At 43.2% G+C, this 20,687-nt stretch overlaps 2 protein-coding genes across 9 annotated transcripts in view; both read left to right on the top strand.

Moving 5' to 3' along the window:
* The first annotated feature begins 10,149 nt into the window (after positions 1-10,149).
* nipal3 (NIPA like domain containing 3) lies at positions 10,150-17,430 on the top strand. 2 transcript variants are annotated; one of them, XM_035742462.2, is made up of 11 exons: positions 10,150-10,412; positions 10,811-10,879; positions 11,010-11,181; positions 11,587-11,646; positions 12,085-12,230; positions 12,486-12,582; positions 12,916-13,051; positions 15,368-15,456; positions 15,548-15,611; positions 16,508-16,611; positions 16,976-17,430. In XM_035742462.2, exons 1-11 carry the CDS (start codon positions 10,368-10,370, stop codon positions 17,167-17,169), a joined length of 1,176 nt encoding a protein of 391 aa, XP_035598355.1. In that variant the 5' UTR covers positions 10,150-10,367; the 3' UTR covers positions 17,170-17,430. The 2 variants fall into 2 exon arrangements, with proteins under 2 accessions (XP_035598355.1, XP_035598356.1); XM_035742463.2 differs by having other exon boundaries at positions 10,155-10,412; positions 16,508-16,602.
* Positions 17,431-19,515: 2,085 nt separating this feature from the next.
* LOC118362260 (calcipressin-3-like) overlaps positions 19,516-20,687 on the top strand; it is a 96,726-nt gene continuing 95,554 nt past the window's right edge. For 6 of the 7 annotated variants that reach the window (XR_008086044.1, XR_008086042.1, XR_008086041.1 and 3 more), the window contains exon 1: positions 19,517-19,732. The gene's annotated coding sequence lies outside the window, so the exon portion shown is untranslated. Of the gene's footprint in view, positions 19,733-20,687 lie in introns of all 7 variants that reach the window. The other variant, XM_035742461.2, reaches the window with a different exon arrangement.

Raw genomic sequence — 20,687 nt, 5'->3', positions numbered from 1 at the left:
ATGGCAACACTGTCATAATGTTACAGTGATGCAGTCATGGCAACACTGTCATAATGTTACAGTGATGCAGTCATGGCAACACTGTCATAATGTTACAGTGATGCAGTCATGGCAACACTGTCATAATGTTACAGTGATGCAGTCATGGCAACACTGCCCCTTTGCTGCTGTGACTTACGAGGACATTACTCACCTCTGCACAAAAACAAGCATGGACACACACACCAAGTCTGTCAGGCACGCACGCACACACACACGGAGCTTGACCCGTAAACCTCCTCATTTGTATTCAGCCTAATTATAGTACTTATGCCATTAAGGATCTCCAGCAGGTTGACTGCTCTGTTTCTACTGAGCAGGTTGACTCCTGTTTCTACTGAGCAGGTTGACTCCTGTTTCTACTGAGCAGGTTGACTCCTCTGTTTCTACTGTGCAGGTTGACTCCTCTGATTCTACTGTGCAGGTTGACTCCTCTGATTCTACTGTGCAGGTTGACTCCTCTGATTCTACTGTGCAGGTTGACTCCTCTGATTCTACTGTGCAGGTTGACTCCTCTGATTCTACTGTGCAGGTTGACTCCTCTGATTCTACTGTGCAGGTTGACTCCTCTGATTCTACTGTGCAGGTTGACTCCTCTGATTCTACTGTGCAGGTTGACTCCTCTGATTCTACTGTGCAGGTTGACTCCTCTGATTCTACTGTGCAGGTTGACTCCTCTGATTCTACTGAGCAGGTTGACTCCTCTGATTCTACTGTGCAGGTTGACTCCTCTGATTCTACTGAGCAGGTTGACTCCTCTGATTCTACTGAGCAGGTTGACTCCTCTGTTTCTACTGAGCAGGTTGACTCCTCTGTTTCTACTGAGCAGGTTGACTCCTCTGTTTCTACTGAGCAGGTACGGCTGCACTATCCCCACGGCAGGACAATACATTTTCGGGCTTATGGGCCTGGCGGGATGGAAGGACAGGGATTGAGTGGTTTTGTCCAAGTCTTAACGGTTACACTTTCGGAGACTAATGATCCATATCATGTTCTATATGGCCAGGTGCTGGGATCGTGCTGCTACCTTTAGAAATATGGGCGTCAGAGGGTTTGTTTGGTAACTCCATACAGTGAAAACAATAGGGCTTTATTATGTAGATGGCCTGGCATATGACAGGTGGTGAATCTGGGGCAGCAGGTAGTCTAGTGGTTAGAGCGTTGGACCAGTAACCGAAAGGTTGCTGCATTGAATCCCCGAGCTGACAAGGTAGAAATCTGTCGTTCCCCTTTAACAGCATGCATAGTTAAATAAAGGTAATAAAAATAAATAAAAAACGTATGTAAGGTCAGTGATACGGGGACATAGAGGTTGCACGCTGTTACTAATAATAGAATGTTCTGGACTGGCAGAGTAGTGTCAGATCTCCCCAAGGAGATGTAGGTGTGGAGTCAGGCACAGGAGAAACAAGTTCCGAAGGAAAAGGACGTTTTATTAAACAAGCAAAATGAAACCAGGTGAAACACAAAACAGACATAACCAAAAGAAAAGGAAAAAGGGTCGGTAGTAGAATACGCCGGCGTCAGAGGGTTTGTTTACGATAGTAAACTCCTATACACACCTCGTTTATTCTCCTCAGGACTTTAAATGGCCCCAACCGCGGACCCAGCTTCCAGCAGGGCAGGCGGAGGGCAGGTTTCGGGTTGAGAGCCAGACCCTTACATAGGGGCCTCACTACGGTGGCGGTTAGCGCTCACCTTCTGTCGCCCACCGGCCCGTTTCAGGGTTTCCTGGACGGCTCTCCAGGTTTGAGCGCTGTTACTCCACCCAGGAGTAACTCTGATGCCACGGTACCAGGTTGCTGCACTGAAATTGCGACAGGTCCGTTGAATTCTGGGCCATCTCAGCCCATGGGACAAGGTCCTGGCAATATGACCGCAGAAACCTGCCCACATCCTGGTTCACTCTCTCCACCTGTCCATTACTCTCGGGGTGAAAACCAGAGGTCATAGTTCCAAACCCGGGAAGTGAACTGGGGACCCTGATCAGAAACTAATCCTCAAGTGCCGGAAGAAAGTCTGTAGAGCCGTAGGGAGACCGGGCAAAGGGTCAGTGATACGGAGAACCGATCCACAACGACCAGGATCGTAGTGTTCCCCTGTGACGGAGGAAGATCGGTAAGAAAGACAGGTGTGACCAAGGCCGCTGTGGAACGGGGAGGGGCTGTAACTTCCTCTAGGCAGGTGTCTAGGAGCTGAGCGCACACCCAACAGGAGGAAACATTACTAAGGTGGGCCACCAATAGAATGTTCTGGACTGACCAGAGGAGGGTAGTGTCCCAGATCTCGAACCCAAGCGGGAGACCTGCTGGACACTGTGGTGTAACCGAGAGTCATGGTCCACCTCCCATAACACTGGGGATCAAAGCTCCTCGGTATCATAGAACGGGACAGTGCGTTTTATTAAACGGGAACCTGGTCTGTAAGAGATAGTGAAGCTAAATCTGGTGAAACAAAAAACATTGCCCACCTTGCCTGACAAGGATTCAGTCTCCCGCCGCCCGGATGTACTCCAGATTACGGTGGTCAATCCAGATGAGAAAAGAGTGTTTCACCCCCTCAAGCCAATGTCTCCACACCTTCAGAGCTTTTACCACAGCCAGCTACTCCCGATCCCCCACATCATAGTTTCAGAATGAGCTTCCTCGAAAAGACGCAGGGGCGCTTCGGGAGCGTGCCCGAGCGCTGTGATAGCACGATTCCAACACAAGCGTCCCTCCACTATGAATGCCAAAGAGGGGTCCGGATGCGCATGCATCGGTAAACAACGCCTTCAGGACCAAAAGCTCTGTCCTCCTCCGCCAGCCACCGCAACCGCAGACCCCCTTCAGCAGTGAGGTAATGGGGCAGCCACCTGCCCAAAACCCTGGAAAAACCTCCTAGTAATTGGCAAACCCTAAAAATTGCTGCACCTCCTTTACCGTGGTCTCCTACGCACGGCCACAATGCGGTCACACTCCATCACTACCCCAGATGTGGCCCCAGGAAAGAGACGGCTTGTTTGGAGACCATTTCTCGGCCAGCAGGTCATGCTCCAACAGTTGCCAGTACCTTGCGCACCAGAGACACATGAGTGGGCAGAATAGATCAGTATGTCATCAATGTAAAGCCACTACCCTGCCCATGCAGGTCCCTGAGAACACAAAGTTTTGGAAAACGGCTGGAGCATTTTTTCAACCCATACGGCATGACGAGGTAATGGCCAGATGTGGTACTAAACGTTTTCACCATTCTGATTCTCACCAAGCTCCCTAAGATCCCACCGTGGATTGACTCCACCGCCATGGCGATGAGAGGGTGGATAACTGAACCCGACTGTGATGGAATTTAGACCTCTATAGTCAATGCACGGATGCAGACCTCCCTCCTTCTTCACATAAAAGAAACTCGAGGAGACAGGTGATGTGGAGGGCGAATGTATCCCTGTCCAAGAGATTCGGTGACATATGTCTCCATAGCCACCGTCCCTCCTGTGACATGGGATCCGTGACTCCTGGGAAGTGCGGCAGGTTTATCGCACAATCACCTCATCGATGTGGTGGTAATTGGGTCTCTTTTGCCACAAATCAGCATATCAGGCACGATTGAGACTTGTTCTGGACTCTCCACTGTCATTGCACCGGTGGAAACTCTCACACACCTACCTGAGTACTCCTCTGACCACCCCTTAAGAGCCCCCTGTTTCCACTAAATTTTAGGATTGTGAAAAGCCAACCAGGGAATACCCAGCACCACTGGAAACACAGGAGAATCAATGAGGAAGAGACTAATCCACTCCCCTGCGTCACCATTTACAGTGGAACCGTGGCCTCCCTGATCAGCCCTGACCCTAACGGTCGACTATCTAGGGTGGGCACGGGGAAGGGTTGGTCCATCTGAACCAAGGGAATCCCTAACTTAAGTGCGAAACCGCGGTCCATAAAACTCCCCGCTGCGCCTGAATCGACTAGCGCCTTATGCTGGGAATAAGGGGAAAAGTCAGGAAAGGAAATCAACACATACATATGACCAACTGGGGGCTCTGGGAGAGCTGGGTGCTGACTCACCTGAGGTGTTCGAGCCATTCTCTGCCTGCCCTCTCGACTCCCAGACGAGCTCCTCCAGCACCGGTCGGCAGTGTGTCCTCTCCGACCACAACTGGTGCAGGAGGAGACAGTTGGCCCACTCCAGCGCTCCTCCATGGACGGGGTGGGCGCGTCCGCTCCTGCTGACTCCATGATTTAGTGGTGCGGGATTCTGTCAGATCTCCCCAAGGAGATGTAGGTGTGGAGTCAGGTGCAGGAGAAACAAGTTCCGAAGGAGAAGGGCGTTTTATTAAACAAGCTCAAAATAACAGGACACCGGACTACAACAGTAGCCACAAAATCCCACTTAGACACAGTCCAGGGAAAAACCACCTGTTAAAAATGAACTAAAGAAAACACAACCCCAAACAAACTGACAGTCAAATGATTTGATTTGATTTGAACACAAAACAGACAGAACCAAAAGAAAAGGAAAAAGGATCTGTGGCAGCTAGTAGACCTGCGACGACCACCACCGAGCGCCCACCGAACAGGGAGAGAAGCCACCTTCGGTGGAAGTTGTGACAAGTAGCTATTTAAGTAATAGAAGGAATGTTATGAAGAGGATTTCATACCGCCTGAATTCCACATTTAAAGACATCTAAAGGAAAAGAGTTTGATAGTGAGCATCAACAGTTGTAGATGCATAAGGAACAGCCTCTCAATGTGGCTATCGACTTCTCAACCTCACCTCAAAAAAAAGCCCCATTGAACAGGAAATAACCTGAGAATTTAGGGTTGTCTTTAAGATTACGAGATTGTTAAAATGGCACATGCTTCCGAAAGCAATGCTCCTGATGGGTGCTTGTCCTAAAACAAACATAATGATCCAATCAATGCAGAATCATAATTAATGTCACACTCAAGGCAAAGGTATGCACAATCACACCCACCCAAACCATTCCTATAATGTTCTTGCTGGCATTGCCAATGTCACCGTCACCTTTATGAATCAAAGCCTCTGTATTCCTGAACGTGCAAGGAGACAAGTCAGGACAGGTAGAAAGGATTTAAGAAAGTCCTGCTCTGCCACTACCTCATAACGACACAACATTCCTCTGCAAAATGGAGTACCACCTCATTGCTCAAAAGGAAACCAAACAGCCTTCCTGAAAAAGTGACATGTTGTACGGTAATAACACATACCCTTCCTTACTCTTTTTTCTTCCTAATGTACATGGATTCTTCAGCCATGATTAGAGACCTATGTTTTGGCTGCCTGCAGGATTGTTTGCTTTTTGAAACTGGTTTGTCGGATGAAAGTGTACTTTTAGGGACACTGGTCACCAACACACACTTATGTGCATTCCTACGGAGATGGTGGGCATCGCCAACGCACGGCAACCAACGCACGGCAACCAACGCACGGCAACCAACGCACGGCAACCAACGCACGGCAACCAACGCACGGCAACCAACGCACGGCAACCAACGCACGGCAACCAACGCACGGCAACCAACGCACGGCAACCAACGCACGGCAACCAACGCACGGCAACCAACGCACGGCAACCAACGCACGGCAACCAACGCACGGCAACCAACGCACGGCAACCAACGCACGGCAACCAATGCATGGCAACCAATGCATGGCAAACGAGGATGGCAAACGAGGATGGCAAACGAGAAAGAGTGACATCCATACAGCTAAACACGATAGTTATATATGACAATATAACAAATGGATACATATGACATGTCATATTTAACTCTCTTTTATTTATGTTAACATAAATAATAGGTATACATGACATAATAAACATTACATAGTTAAATGACAATATAAATAATATATAGTTATATGACAACATAAATAGTAGACAATATGACAATATAAATAATAGATAGTTAAATATGACAATATAATAATTAGATAGTTACAGCTGTATACAGTATATGACATAATAGGAATAACAGGGAGAATACACATACAGTGGAGGCACGCATGAACACCAACAGACACACAGACAAGAACACACACACCATCAATCATGTGCTTCACTTCACAAACAATCAAAACTAAACACAATATCTGTTGCCCCAAAGACAGAACAATGTTAAATATGAGATGCAGTAACAAAGACAATGGTGTGATGAGAGGACACCAACCCTAACTCCTAAACATCACCTTTGATCCCAACACCAACCCAAACTCCTACACATCACCTCTGATCCCAACACTAACCCAAACTCCAATACATCACCTCTGGTCCCAACACTAACCCTAACTCCTACATACCCCTACTGATCCCAACACCAACCCTAACTCCTACACATCACCTCTGATCCAAACCCTAACTCCTATACATCACATCTGATCCCAACCCTAACCCTAACTCCTATACATCACCTCTGATCCCAACACTAACCCTAACTCCTACACATCACCTCTGATCCCAACACAAACCCTAACTCCTACACACCCCTACTGATCCCAACACAAACCCTAACTCCTATACATCACATCTGATCCCAACCCTAACCCTAACTCCTATACATCACCTCTGATCCCAACACTAACCCTAACTCCTACACATCACCTCTGATCCCAACACAAACCCTAACTCCTACACACCCCTACTGATCCCAACACCAACCCTAACTCTTACACATCACCTCTGATCCCAACCCTAACCCTAACTCAAATGCATCACCTCTGATCCCAACACTAACCCTAACTCCTACGCATCACCTCTGATTCCAACACAAACCCTAACTCCTACATACCCCTACTGATCCCAACACCAACCCTAACTCCTACGCATCACCTCTGATCCCAACACAAACCCTAACTCCTACATACCCCTACTGATCCCAACCCCTACTGATCCCAACACCAACCCTAACTCCTACGCATCACCTCTGATCCCAACACAAACCCTAACTCCTACATACCCCTACTGATCCCAACACCAACCCTAACTCCTATACATCACCTCTGATTCCAACCCTAACTCCTACACATAATCTCTGATCCCAACATGAACTCCTATGCATCACCCCTGATCCCAACCCTAACTCCTACACATCACCTCTGATCCCAACACTAACCCCCAACTCCTATACATCAACTCTGATTCCAACCCTAACTCCTACACATCATCTCTGATCCCAACATTAACTCCTATGCATCACCCCTGATCCCAACCCTAACTCCTACACATCACCTCTGATCCCAACTCCTATACATCACCTCTGATCCCAACACTTTACTTTGACACTGCATCCGTCATAGCACATTAGACCAACACCTTTATGAACCTTCCCCCACATCCAAGACCCACACCTTCTACTGGGGCTTATGAAACGCCACAACCGTCCTCAGTCCTACCCATTCAACCCCCCAGTAAAACGACCTGCAGCTTGCCTTCATCCTTGACTGTAGAACCAGGAGGGAGTCGTTAGCATTCAAAGCTATTACAATGACAAGATATTGGGGAATTTTTTGGGGGAGTAGCCGATTGATCCTCCCTTAGCCCCTGTGGGTTATCACACGCTCACACACACACACACACACACATTCTTAGTCACAGATCATGTCCGAAATCTGTCTTGCCTACTTACTAAAACGATATACTGTGTACTGATTGTACTACATACTATTTAGAACATACTGTTTCGTAAAAATGGATGCAGTAAGCATCACACACACACACACACATCCGTGTCAGGCGGTGCAGTTTAAGATGAGGGAGGACAATTTATTTTCATGACCATGACCTTATTGGATGACTGTCATTCATATTCCATTCACCCAACTCAATGTAACATCGATGGGTTTAGGCTACTACATGATACTCAAATTTTTGAGGTTGCAACAACCTAGCCTACGAATGAAAGTGTTCAATGTAGGTACACAGGTCGAGAGACATTTTTAAGTAATCAAGGTGACAGACAGTGAAACATTCAATACCGCCTTGCACACTTGCCTGCATCTAGCTGTTCTAAGGTGTAATCATTAAACCAACAGTTGCAAACGAGAGTTTCTATTGGACAAATTCAGGTATGATCATCCCTGTTTCGTTCCGTTTGTTTCCGTTTGAGAATGAACACACCCCTGATCACGCGCAAACACAGTTCACATTCATAGCAGCCACATACGAACAGCATGATCAATTTTCTTATTGTATAATTCTTTCTGGCATCTATGCGCGCTCATCCTTTTCCCTTCGCTTTCATCCATGTCAATGTGCCAATTTGAGTTTGTTATTCACTGTGTCTCAAAGCATCATTGCCATGGGCTTTGTCAGTTATTGTCAACACTGGCTGCATGTCCCCAATGATTGAGTGAGTCTATTGGCAATTTCCCGTCTGACTAAAAACGCTGCTCTCTATGCAAAGTGATAGTACACTTCCAACTGCAAATTGACAACGTATCACATCAATTCCCTCAGTTTGTGTGGTTGTGTCCCCATATGAGGGAATATCCAAGAGGCAGAGTTGTTCTGGTTATTAGTAAAAAAAAAAAATGGTTTGCTTCAGGGCTGTAAGTATCACTTATACAAATCATATATATATATAAGTTTTATATGTCTGCCTTTATAATAGAGTTCACCTACTCAAGGTAAGGAGGACACTTTCCATGATCAAAGTCTACAAAATGAAGCCCAGGAAAGGTACTCCCTCTACTGGACATATTGCATGTTTTTCCCAACAAACTAAATACAAAATATAGACTGCATGTAATCTATTTGCTTATTCACCACAAATAACAAATAGTGATGTATCCTCACATTAAGTAATGCATCCTCACAGACTCTCTGTCTGACATATTTAATCTTATCATAAATGTGACATAGCCTACTTAATCTTATCATAAATGTGACATAGCCTACTTAATCTTATCATAAATGTGACATAGCCTACTTAAGCTTATCATAAATATGACATAGCCTACTTAATCTTATCATAAATGTGACATAGCCTACTTAATCTTATCATAAATGTGACATAGCTAACCGATTGTATCCATCTCCATCATTCACCTTTGTTTTATTATTTATATTTGACCATGGCTTTTCTCCAGTCCCGTTGGCAAATCCTCAGAATGTAATTTCATTTAACAAATGAGAACAGGTGAACAGGTGTACAGGCGTGATCCCCGTGTGTAAAATTGGTGGGCACAAATATTTTCATCCCGTCTTTCACAGGCACAATACACCCTCCCTCTGTTGACCTTGCCTAAAGCTACAATTGCAGGGAATGCGTATGGAACCAGTGACTGTGACGCAGTGCAGGGCCTGTCAAATGCCCGTAGGACTGTATGGCACAATAGCCAAGCTTGCGTTTCATTAATCAACGTCAAAAATGACTGAATGGCATCAGATTATGGTGATCTGTCTCCAGGGTGGCCCGGTTACCACCCAGTTTTAATAATAACACCATAGAAAGTACAACGTACAGGCCGATCCCAAATGTAACACATTGCTGCATCCTACCATTACACATGTCACAGGTATGTTGTGGTGGATAGACGAACAGTCATTGGAAGAAAACTTTATGAACCTCTGGTTTGCAAGCGTATAGCTTTAATGTAGTGGTTATTTATCAGAATTTGTTCTCCCATTATGATAAAATAAGTTTTTATTGAGGTAAAAAAAAACTAGACTTCTTCATACTGTAAATAATAAACGCACGTGTTGACTCCATACATAGGTAGGTACCTCCCTTATGTGCCTATTTGAAGAAATGGCTCGTTGGCGCGGCCTACTGTACTGATGTGACAGTGCGACAGCTGAATGGAGCATATAGTGCAAAATAAACAACATTGGCAAGAAAACAACTCTTGTTAAATTCGTGGCAATAATTCCCATTAGCAACAGGCCTACACACCAAATAAATCACATTAATTGTTTTGTTGTTGTTGTGAATTTGTCATCTTTATTTGCAAGATGAACAAACCATTTTGCCATGTAAATTCAATCTGCTAAATTACTGTCATAGTCCCCCATCACCGCGCAAGTCATCCAAAGGATTGGCGTTGGAAAGTTTCTCTCGCATTTCTATCACAGCATCCGTGTCCGTTTTTGGTCTGTCTTCCAGCGGCATTCAAATGAATCTCGCTGTGCGTCATGCGTAACAGCTGTGTGTAAAATAGAATCCGGAAATACAAGCATCCAAAGATGGCGTTCTTCTCGTAGAAGAGTCTTACTGGGAAATTATCTATTGCTATTGTTTATTGATTGAAGTTGCATTTTAACAGATACATGATGTCTCTGGAAATGTTCGCCTGCTGTTGATGAATAGACATTTCACTCAACCAGAATGGCAGGAGTAGAATATACTGCAGTCGGCGGCGATTCCTATACGGTGAGAATATGATGCGTCGTGGCGAGTGTTACATCCTGTTATGAACCGCAAATAGCAGTTAAAAAAATGGTCAAATGTAGCCAAAGAGCGATGCATTAAGATACAATTTGTCAAATGTTCAGTCTGTAACTTAAAACAGCTGGATGAGTATGTCCAACATGTTTATTAGATCAACTGCCTGTTTTATTAGTTACGTTAAGGCGTTTAAAGTTTTGTGCTTAGTCTTATTCATTCGTAATTTGAAGATATCACATTCCATTAATACACTCGTGTGTCCATGCAATAACAACATGTGGGTGTGGCCTACATGTCACCTGTGTCACTGCCCACATATTTGAAGTGTCTCTTGAAATATGTATGACCCCTAAGTGAATGGATTTGTTTGTTTGCATTTACAGGAAAACCTCATTGGAACCTTGCTGGCCATTTTTGGTAATTTGCTTGTCAGCATCTCTGTAAGCATTCAGGTAAGCTCAGGCAACTGCCAACCCTCATGTTGTATGTTTTGGATATAACAAGGAGTGGGTGTCCGAAGAGACACAATATTTGTACAACGGTGGTTCTATTTAATTGTCTTTATTTTCCTGAATTCTCCAGAAATACAGCCATGTAACATTAGCGGGGACCAAGGACCCCCGTGCCTTCTACCTAACCAAAACATGGTGGTGTGGCCTGGTACTTACCGTTCTAGGAGAAGCAGCCAACTTTGTCTCCTATGCCTTTGCACCTTTATCTCTAATAGCTCCATTGAATGCCGTGTCTGTCATAGGTAAGCAAATTACACTTCACTCTCATTGCTCGGGAGCTTGGCCTATCATAGCCTGGGGTGTATTCACTAGATACCGAAGAGAAGCGAACGGATTGGGGAGCGACCTACCTGAATTTGTCCAATAGAAACTCTTGTTTTCATTGCAAAACTTTTCCCGTTTGGACAAAATGGTTTCCGATGCTAATGTTTTTTCTACGGTGCAAAACGTTTTGCCAACAGTGTCAATTTATGAATACAACCCTGAACTTGGAATTTAATGTTGACATGAAATAAAAGGAAATGTGTACCAGATTGAAGTTGTTTATAACTACATTATCGACATTTCGGAAAGCAAACAATGCCTAAATGTCATGTGGCATTTTTTAAAATCATGTTTAATGAACATTTGTTTTTTCTTCTTTTCAGCAAGTTCAATCTTAGGTTTCATTTTCCTGAGAGAGAAATGGAAGCCAAAGGAATTTTTAAGTAAGTTCAATGGGTATTTTACATTTTATGGTTCAGTTTTGGAACTGACATTCTGCTTTAGGCAAATTGTATGGAAATTATGCTGAGACAATGCAAATACTGGTCCCACTGCACACGCTGCTATTTGCTATGGATTTTCTTTTCCTCATAAAATAACCTGAATAATGAAGTGTTTTAAGGGGAAATGGGTGAAAAGTCTCTGAATAATTTGTTTCGATGGTTATTCAAAAACATTTTTTTTAAATGTAGTGTATATGCAGCCATTTACTTAGCATTTTAGAAATACAAAAACCCATATTTGGAAAGTTTGTGTACCAAAAGCATTTCTATACAATGCATGTTAATGCTAACATGATGCTAACATGCTAACGTGAATGCTAACATGAATGCTAACATGCTAACATTAATGCTAACATGAATGCTTGTCTTTGACTCTAGAGCGATACGTTTTGTCTTTCCTTGGATGTATCTTGACGGTAGCCGGGACCTACCTCTTTGCCACGTTCGGACCCAACTATCACCAGAAACTTACTGCAGAGAACATAGTGAAACAGGTCGTAGGATGGCCCTTCCTCTTGTATGTGGTAAGAAATTTGATTCTGTATAGGAGAATGGGGATTGAGGTATTTCATAAATACTCTTTTTAAGTATACATACTTCACCTTTCTGTGCATATTTAGAATGTATCAGATTTGGACAAGAGCGTAATTTTTTTTTCCACCAGGTTGTTGTTTTCTTTGGCAACCCGATTTCCCCCGCCTCTATGTTAGTTATGATAAATGGGCTATTTATAAGAGCTGTAATATCTCCTGTTAATGTTTGGCTTTTCTACGGGACAGTTCCTGGAGATTATTGCCTTCTGTCTTCTGCTGTACTTCTACAAGCAGCGCAACGCTAATCACCTTGTTGTCATTCTCCTGCTGGTGGCGCTGCTCGGTAAGTTGGACGAGGGCAAAATGTTAATGTTCAATATTTAGCAACAACAAACTATTTTCTAGACATCAGCAACAGAGAACAGCAGATGTGTGTGTGTGTGTGTGTGTGTGTGTGTGTGTGTGTGTGTGTGTGTGTGTGTGTGTGAAGACCTCAACCCACTGATAGGTAGAGCTGTGATAAACAGTCCAATATTAGCTTGATCGGAATTGAACTCAGATCTAAATAATAGAATTTCATTTCAAGTTGCTCTTTACTGAAAATGTCTCTTTTCACTAACGTTTGTGTTTTTAGAGGGCTTGTTAACCACCTTACTGCACGGTGCTTCTTCCCCAGGTTCTGTGACTGTGATCACAGTGAAAGCAGTGGCAGGCATGCTGGTCCTCAGCGTCCAGGGCACCATGCAGCTCAACTACCCCATCTTCTACGTCATGTTTGTCTGCATGGTTACCACTGTGGTCTTCCAGGCTACGTGAGTGCACAAGGCAGTTAGAAATAGCTAACCCTTCATTCCATTTTCCAAAATAAATACAAATATTTGAGCATATACAGTCCCAGTGGAATGAATGCGTCCAAACTTTTGACTGGTACTGTATGTGGTAAGGACTGTATGTGGTAAGTATTCCATGAGTAGCCTACAGGGTAACTACTGGAGGTCGACCAATTAATCGGAATGGGCGATTTAATTAGGGCCGATTTTCAAGTTTTCATAACAATCGGAAATCGGTATTTTTGGACGTGGATTTAAAAAAAAATTATATATATTTTTTTACACCTTTTATTTAACTAGGCAAGTCAGTTAAGAACACATTCTTATTTTCAATGACGGCCTAGGAACAGTGGGTTAACTGCCTTGTTCAGGGGCAGAACGACAGATTTTTACTTTGTCAGCTCGGGGATTCAATCTTGCAACCTTACAGTTAACTAGTCCAACACTCTAACCACCTGCCTCTCATTGCACTCCACGAGGAGCCTGCCTGTTACGCGAAATGCAGTAAGAAGCCATGGTAAATTGCTAGCTAGCATTAAACTTATCTTATAAAAAACAATCCATCAATCATAATCACTAGTTAACTACACATGGTTGATAATATTACTAGTTTATCTAGCGTGTCCTGTGCTGCATTTAATCGATGCGGTGCGCATTTGCGGAAAAAGGACTGTCGTTGCTCCAATGTGTACCTAACCATAAACATCAATGCCTTTCTTAAAATCAATACACAAGTATATATTTTTAAACCTGCATATTTAGTTAATATTGCCTGCTAACACTAATTTATATTAACTAGGTAAATTGTGTCACTTCTCTTGCAACAGAGTCAGGGTATATGCAGCAGTTTGGGCCGCCTGGCTCGTTGCGAACTGTGTGAAGACTATTTCTTCCTAACAAAGACAGCCAACTTCGCCAGACGGGGGATGATTTAACAAAAGCGCATTTGCGAAAAAAGCACAATCATTGGACGACTGTACCCAACCATAAACACCAATGCCTTTCTTAAAATCAATACACATAAGTATATATTTTTAAACCTGCATAATTAGCTAAAAGAAATTCAGGTTAGCAGGCAGGTGAAATTAGCAGCCAGGTGAAATTGTTTCACTTCTCTTGCGTTCATTGCACGCAGAGTCAGGGTATATGCTACAATTTGGGCCGCCTGGCTCGTTGCGTACTAATTTGCCAGAGTTTTACGTAATTATGACATAACATTGAAGGTTGTACAATGTAACAGGAATATTTAGACTTCGGGATGCCACCCGCAAGATAAAATACGGAACGGTTCCGTATTTCACTGAAATAATAAACGTTTTGTTTTCGAAATGATAGTTTCTGGATTCGACCATATTAATGACCAAAGGCTCGTATTTCTGCGTGTTGTTATGTTATAATTAAGTCTATGATTTGATATTTGATAGAGCAGTCTGACTGAGCGATGGTAGGCAGCAGCAGGCTCGTAAGCATTCATTCAAACAGCACTTTCGTGCGTTTTTCCAGCAGCTCGTCGCTGTGCTTCAAGCATTGAAATGGCTAGCTAGTTAGCGGGGTGCGCGCTAATAGCGTTTCAAACATCACTCGCCCTGAGACTTGGAGTAGTTATTCCCATTGCTCTGCAAGGGCCGCGGCTTTTGTGGAGCGATGGGTAAAGATGCTTCGAGGGTGTGTTCCTGGTTCGAGCCCAGGTAGGGGCAAGGAGAGGGATGGAAGCTATACTGTTACACTGGCAATACTAAAGTGCCTATAAGAACATCCAAAGGTATATGAAATACAAATGGTATAGAGAGAAATAGTCCTATAAATACTATATTAACTACAACATAAAACCTCTTACCTTGGAATATGGAAGTCTCATGTTAAAAGGAACCACCAGCTTTCATATGTTCTCTGTTCTGAGCAAGGAACTGAAACGTTAGCTTTTTTACTTTTTACATGGCACATATTGCACTTTTACGTTCTTCTCCAACACTTTGTTTTTGCATTATATAAACCAAATTGAACACGTTTCATTATTTATTTGAGGCTAAATTGATTTTTATTGATGTATTATATTAAGTTAAAATAAGTGTTCATTCAGTATTGTTGTAATTATCATTTTTACAAATAACAAACATTTAAATCGGCCGATTTAATCGGCATCAGCTTTTTGGGGGTCCTCCAATAATCGGTATCGGCGTTGAAAAATCATAATCGGTCGACCTCTAGTAACTACATGTATTGTTTATATATAAGGTCTACTGCTATGTAAGACACTTGTATTGTGTTTGACTGACACCTCATTGTGAACCCTCTCAGGTTTCTCTCCCAGGCTACTCACCTGTACGACTCCTCCATGATAGCCTGTGTGAACTACATCCTATCCACATCCTTTGCGATTGTCGCAGGTAAGAGAGGTGCTGACATTGTCAATTTAACCTCTGTGGAATCACAGCTCAAGAAGGTGTGAACATCAGTCTTTTATTTTCACATCTACAGGAGCCATATTTTACCTGGAGTTTAATCACGAAGACATTCTTCACATCTGCATGTTTTTGTTGGGGTGAGTAGGCGGTTCTATAATAGTCCACATGTGTCAGACTGGACATATAGTGAGTGATATGGCCCCAAAACTAGCGCTATCAGGCAATTAAACAAATGAGATGTTTTTTTTTCTTTTTTCTATTAGTTAATGAATCTACAGATTAATCAGTTGTGTCATAAGTGCTATGTGATTGATAGTTTGAGATTATTTTATTTTTACAGGGCACATTAATCAACGTTTCAGTAAAAGTGCCGGTTTTAGCCAGCCGGCTAATTTTCAACCGCAGTCCCTGGGCAGGTTATTGAAAACAATTACAATATAGACAATAGCAACATAGGACAAGCAAGACATATCATACAGACAGAGCAACATTGAACAAGCAAGACGTAGCATACAGACAGAGCAACAGAACAAAAAGCAGCAAAACAAAATTCATAAAAGCAACAAAGTGTTTCCACACCTCACAAGCTACAGACAACAGACAACATGAAAAGCGGCAACACACAGCTAGGGACCATGTTCACAAATCTGAATGACCTTTAGCCATGTCTTCAAGCATTTTGTGAAAGTGTGATATGTGGTGCAGTTATGTGTGTCTGATGGCATTGTATTCCAGACATGGGAATCTCTCACCGAGAAAATGGATTTACTAAAGGTGCTTTTCCTTAAGGGAACTATAGTCACCTCTCATGGCAGACCTTGTGGATCTGCTGCCATATGTTTGGGTTTTCTGTTTAACAAAACTACTGAGTGGAGGGGGAGCCAGGCCATTTAGGATCTTGAATACAAGACATGCATCGGTGTATTGCACAAGATTTTCCCAACTCAGGAGCTCATGCTTTCTGAGGATGGAACAGTGATGATGGCTATTGGGCTTCCTATCCATGTAATGTCTTATCTCTGTCCTTCATTAGATGTTTCTCTTGTTTCCTGGGAGTCTTCCTGATTACCAAGAACAGGAAAAGGCTGAAGGCCTTTGAACCCTATGTGACAATGGACATGTCGCAAGGTAATGAAGGTACAGTTCCCTTTGCCGTGACGCATGCCCCCCCCCCCTCCATTTTCCCCAATACGAATTCAATAGCTTGCTGACGTTGTACGGTAAATTCCTTGCATCTTCTGACTTTGATATCAAAACTCGCTTGACTGTCTTGCAGCATTAACAAAAAAAGCTACCTGTGAATTATGATTGATTGCCACCATGGTGCTCTCCATGCGTCACAGGCAATCTAACGGGAATTAAAGCCAATAGGTCAATTGGTTTCTCTGCCCCATTGCCATGAATTCAAACTCACATTGAGTTAATGATAATAATAATCTGCCTTGTGTTACAGATTCACCTTGTGTTATGAATTCATGTCATTCTCTTTTCCTAAACTCAGGTATTCCCACCATTCACGACAAGGGCTGGCGAGCAGTGCAGCCGGACTATAACGGTTCCTTTTCCTACGGTGCCCTGGTTAACAATGACAGCGTGGCGCCCGCCACTCTACCAGAGCTGGATCATGACCAGCTGGCAGTCACACCCAGTCCCACCGCCGCCCCCTATAGTTCGGCTGACCTGAAGAACGACTGAGGCACCTTTCAGACGTGCTTCAACCCCCACCCCACCCGTAGGCTGCGTCTCAATCCTCCACCCTTCTCCTGAAGTGGTGCACACGTCTGGAAAAGGGTTCAGAATAGGGATGTAACCATAGACTCAGTGTAGGATGATGTCATCGTTACTATGTTACCCCCATCTGGCCATGTCTAACAATAAGGAAGTGTCTTGTGGGTTGTCTGAATCATGCTGTACAGCGGTGGTTCCCAAACTGTGGGGTACCCCCCTTCCCCCAAATAAACATTTATGATTGTTATTTTGGGGGGGGGGGGGGCACCCAGTCCAACTTTCAACTTACTCTTGAAAAGTTTTAGTAGTAGAATGCAGAAGGTGCAACTTGGGTAGTACATCATCAGTTCCTCTTGTCATGTCAGTCATTGCCTTCCTTAGTGAGCTATGTATAACCTGTCAGAAATGTCCCGATCAACTATCCCATGTTGGCTAACATTTTCTAGATAGGTTTTTTTAGCCCTTGGATTTTATGTTTGAGTCACTCAAATATCACATTTAAACATTACAAAATGTATAGCAATTTGAGTAAATTTGCTTTAAATGGGGGATGTTCCCCAATGCTGGAAGGGGGTCTGGGTAGTTCCCCAAAACTGGAAGGGGTGTCTGAGTGAAAGTTTGGGAACCCCTACTCTACAGTAATTCAACTGAGCTGTACACTCTTCTTTTAATGTCTTCCTATCCACGGACTGCAATGAGGGGCATTTCAACCATGAGACATTAGCTTTATTCCTGCAAATCATTCCAAGAAAGTTACTGAAGTATCCTGAAGTTGTCACTGACCGCGGACAAACATCGACCTGGATCCACGCAATCCAGGCCCATTGACATGTCATACCTTTGGACATTAATGTGCCTTAGACTAAAGCACCCTGCCTGTTTCTCCCTGCTGCTGTGTGTTCGCCACATAAGATTGAGTGACTTATTCCATGTTAATGCATTTCTGCAGGATTTCTTTCAATAGACTTGCCAATGAATACTGTCTGCAGTTTTCCTTGTATGTTTTGCTTGAGCAGTTGAAGTCACCCCACAATTCTGCCTCTGACGAGTAAGACGGTGTACGACTGCTTAGTCCAAAAATGACCAAAATGCTTCTAAACTGTTATTGTTTTAAGTTATTTTAGTTGCATTTAAATCATCAAGTTGTAGTTGGGACTATGGTCTTATAAATGCACAATGATTGTGTGAATTTCATGTAAAACTGAAAGAAATGGTGATTTGAAAAAAAAACAAAAAAACATATTTATTGTGTTTGAAGCATAATGTGATAAAAGTTGGACGGCTTTATTCAAGTGGTCTTCTTGTGTTAGGAATGGATTTGACGCTCGGGCTTCGAATCTACATAGTGTCTGACTGGGAGTGCTGATCTAGGATCAGGTCCACCCTGTCCATGTAATCCTGGATCAGCACTCTTAACTCTTGAGACGCTTTGTGGCTACGGGCTCTGCTCACCACACTCCATTTATAACAATGTCAATGAGTGTGATGCCACTTTTCCGCTCTTTAAAAAAAAAAGACATATGTTTTTAAGTTGGGATCTACCTTTAGTTTAGCTGCGTTTATTATGTGGACTAAATGGGATTCTGAATGTCTTAAGTTATATAGATGTTATGACAATTTCCTTGTATCACTGTGCAAGCTAAACCAATATGAAGAAATGTCCAATGAGTGACTGAGCTGATTTAGAATAGACTACTGACGTCTCTGGTCAACACTTGTTGTTTGTCATTCTGCCAGTCTTTTCAATGAATAGGAAATCCAGAGGTACTGACACGACCAATGAGCTCACAGTATACTATTGTTTTCTTCCTGTAACGAATGATTTGTAACCCTTAACCTCATTGCCACCACTGTTGCTGTATTATGAACTAGGTAAGCAAATAAATAATATACTACTGACGTTCATGCAAAAGATTCATGTATAGATATGACTATATGAAACATTAAATTGAGAGGGTATCCAAATATAATTTAGGTGATGACAGAATGTCGTCGTTTTTCCACTAGGGTGGGTGAGCTGCAACAAGTCAATTTGGAATCTCGCCCTCTGAGGTGAGCTGAAATTGAGGAAATATTAGTTTCAGACCTGTTGTTTTCTTAGTCATGCAGTTTTTGTGGTATGTTAAATATCAAAAGATTTTACAACCCCATTGTCACTGTCGCAATATATCACCGAAGAGCTTCAGCATAGGGCTTCAGTAAAGTCCAGTGTGCGGTGTGTTTACTGCGTGCTTGCCACCAATCTTGAACACGAACATCCTCCCCTTGCTCAATTACCATTGGTAGAAAAGCGCATCAGCTGGGTTATCATTGGTCTCACCTGGCAGTGACCGGTGCTGGTGTAGGCTGCATCAGATATTGTACAATAATCTAATGTAAAGAAACACTGCGTCAGAGAGATACATCAACAACTGTTACCAACTGTTTTTCTTCAGGCGACAGTGAATGTTGATATTTCCGGCTGGACTGTCTTGACCAGAAATCATACTGACATTCTGGAATATTTTTTTTTCTCTTCTCAATGATAGTGGTAAGTCGTTTCAAGAGGCCACTATTCCCTCTATTGTCACTATAAAAAAAAAATCTAAATATATGCGCGATTTTGATTCGTTGACATGTCGCTGTGTGTCACTTTGACGTTGATGGGGTTTCGCCCTTAGTGACAGCTCTGCCGGCGCTAAGCTTTTATCTGGCAGCTCTTATGTAACAAGTTTTGAAACAAATCGGTAGCTTTTAAAGAGAGGCAAGTAAATATTACGTTAGGCTACAATGTTACAGGCTTGCGTTGTTGACATGCTGTGCAGTTTTGGCTACATCATTTGCTGTAGTCTGTAGGCTATTCTGCGGGTTGGAAAGAAAAGTATGGCAGTTACGTTACCAGTCAGAAGTTTGGACACCTACTCATTCAAGGGTTTTTCTTTATTTGTACTATTTTCTACATTGTAGAATAATAGTGAATACATCAATACTATGAAATAACACATATGGAATCATGTTGTAAGCAAAACAAGTATTTTATATTTGAGATTCTTCAAAGTAGCCACCCTTTGCCTTGATGACAGCTTTGCACACTCTTGGCATTCTCTCAACCAGCACCTGAAATGCTTTTCCAACAGCCTTGAAGGAGTTCCCACATAAGCTGAGCACTTGTTGGCTACTTTTCCATCACTCTGCTATCCAACTCATCCCAACCCATCTCAATTGGGTTGAGGTCGGTTGATTGTGGAAGCCAGGTCATCTGATGCAGCTCTCCATCACTCTCCTTTTTGGTTAGCCCTTACACAGCCTGGAGGTGTGTTGGTTCATTGTTCTGTTGAAAAACAAATGATAGTCCCACTAAGTGCAAACCAGATGGGATGGTGTATCGCAACAGAATACTGTGGTAGCCATGCTGGTTAAGTATGCTTTACATTTTAAATAAATCACTGACAGTGTCACCAGCAAAGCACCATCACACCTCCTCCTCCATGCTTCACGGTGGGAAC

The sequence above is a fragment of the Oncorhynchus keta genome, chromosome 29 (assembly GCF_023373465.1).
Source record: "Oncorhynchus keta strain PuntledgeMale-10-30-2019 chromosome 29, Oket_V2, whole genome shotgun sequence".
Lineage (NCBI taxonomy): Eukaryota > Metazoa > Chordata > Actinopteri > Salmoniformes > Salmonidae > Oncorhynchus > Oncorhynchus keta.
The sequence above is the reverse complement of the archived record's forward strand: the minus strand, read 5'-3'. Positions and strand labels throughout refer to the sequence as shown.

Excerpts from the sequence above, each read along its gene's own strand:
- nipal3 (XM_035742462.2), top strand. The coding sequence starts at position 10,368 with ATGGCAGGAGTAGAATATACTGCAGTCGGCGGCGATTCCTATACG. Across the intron at positions 11,182-11,586 it reads GAATGCCGTGTCTGTCATAG|CAAGTTCAATCTTAGGTTTC; the intron begins GTAAGCAAATTA and ends TCTTCTTTTCAG. Across the intron at positions 12,583-12,915 it reads CCTGCTGGTGGCGCTGCTCG|GTTCTGTGACTGTGATCACA; the intron begins GTAAGTTGGACG and ends CTTCTTCCCCAG.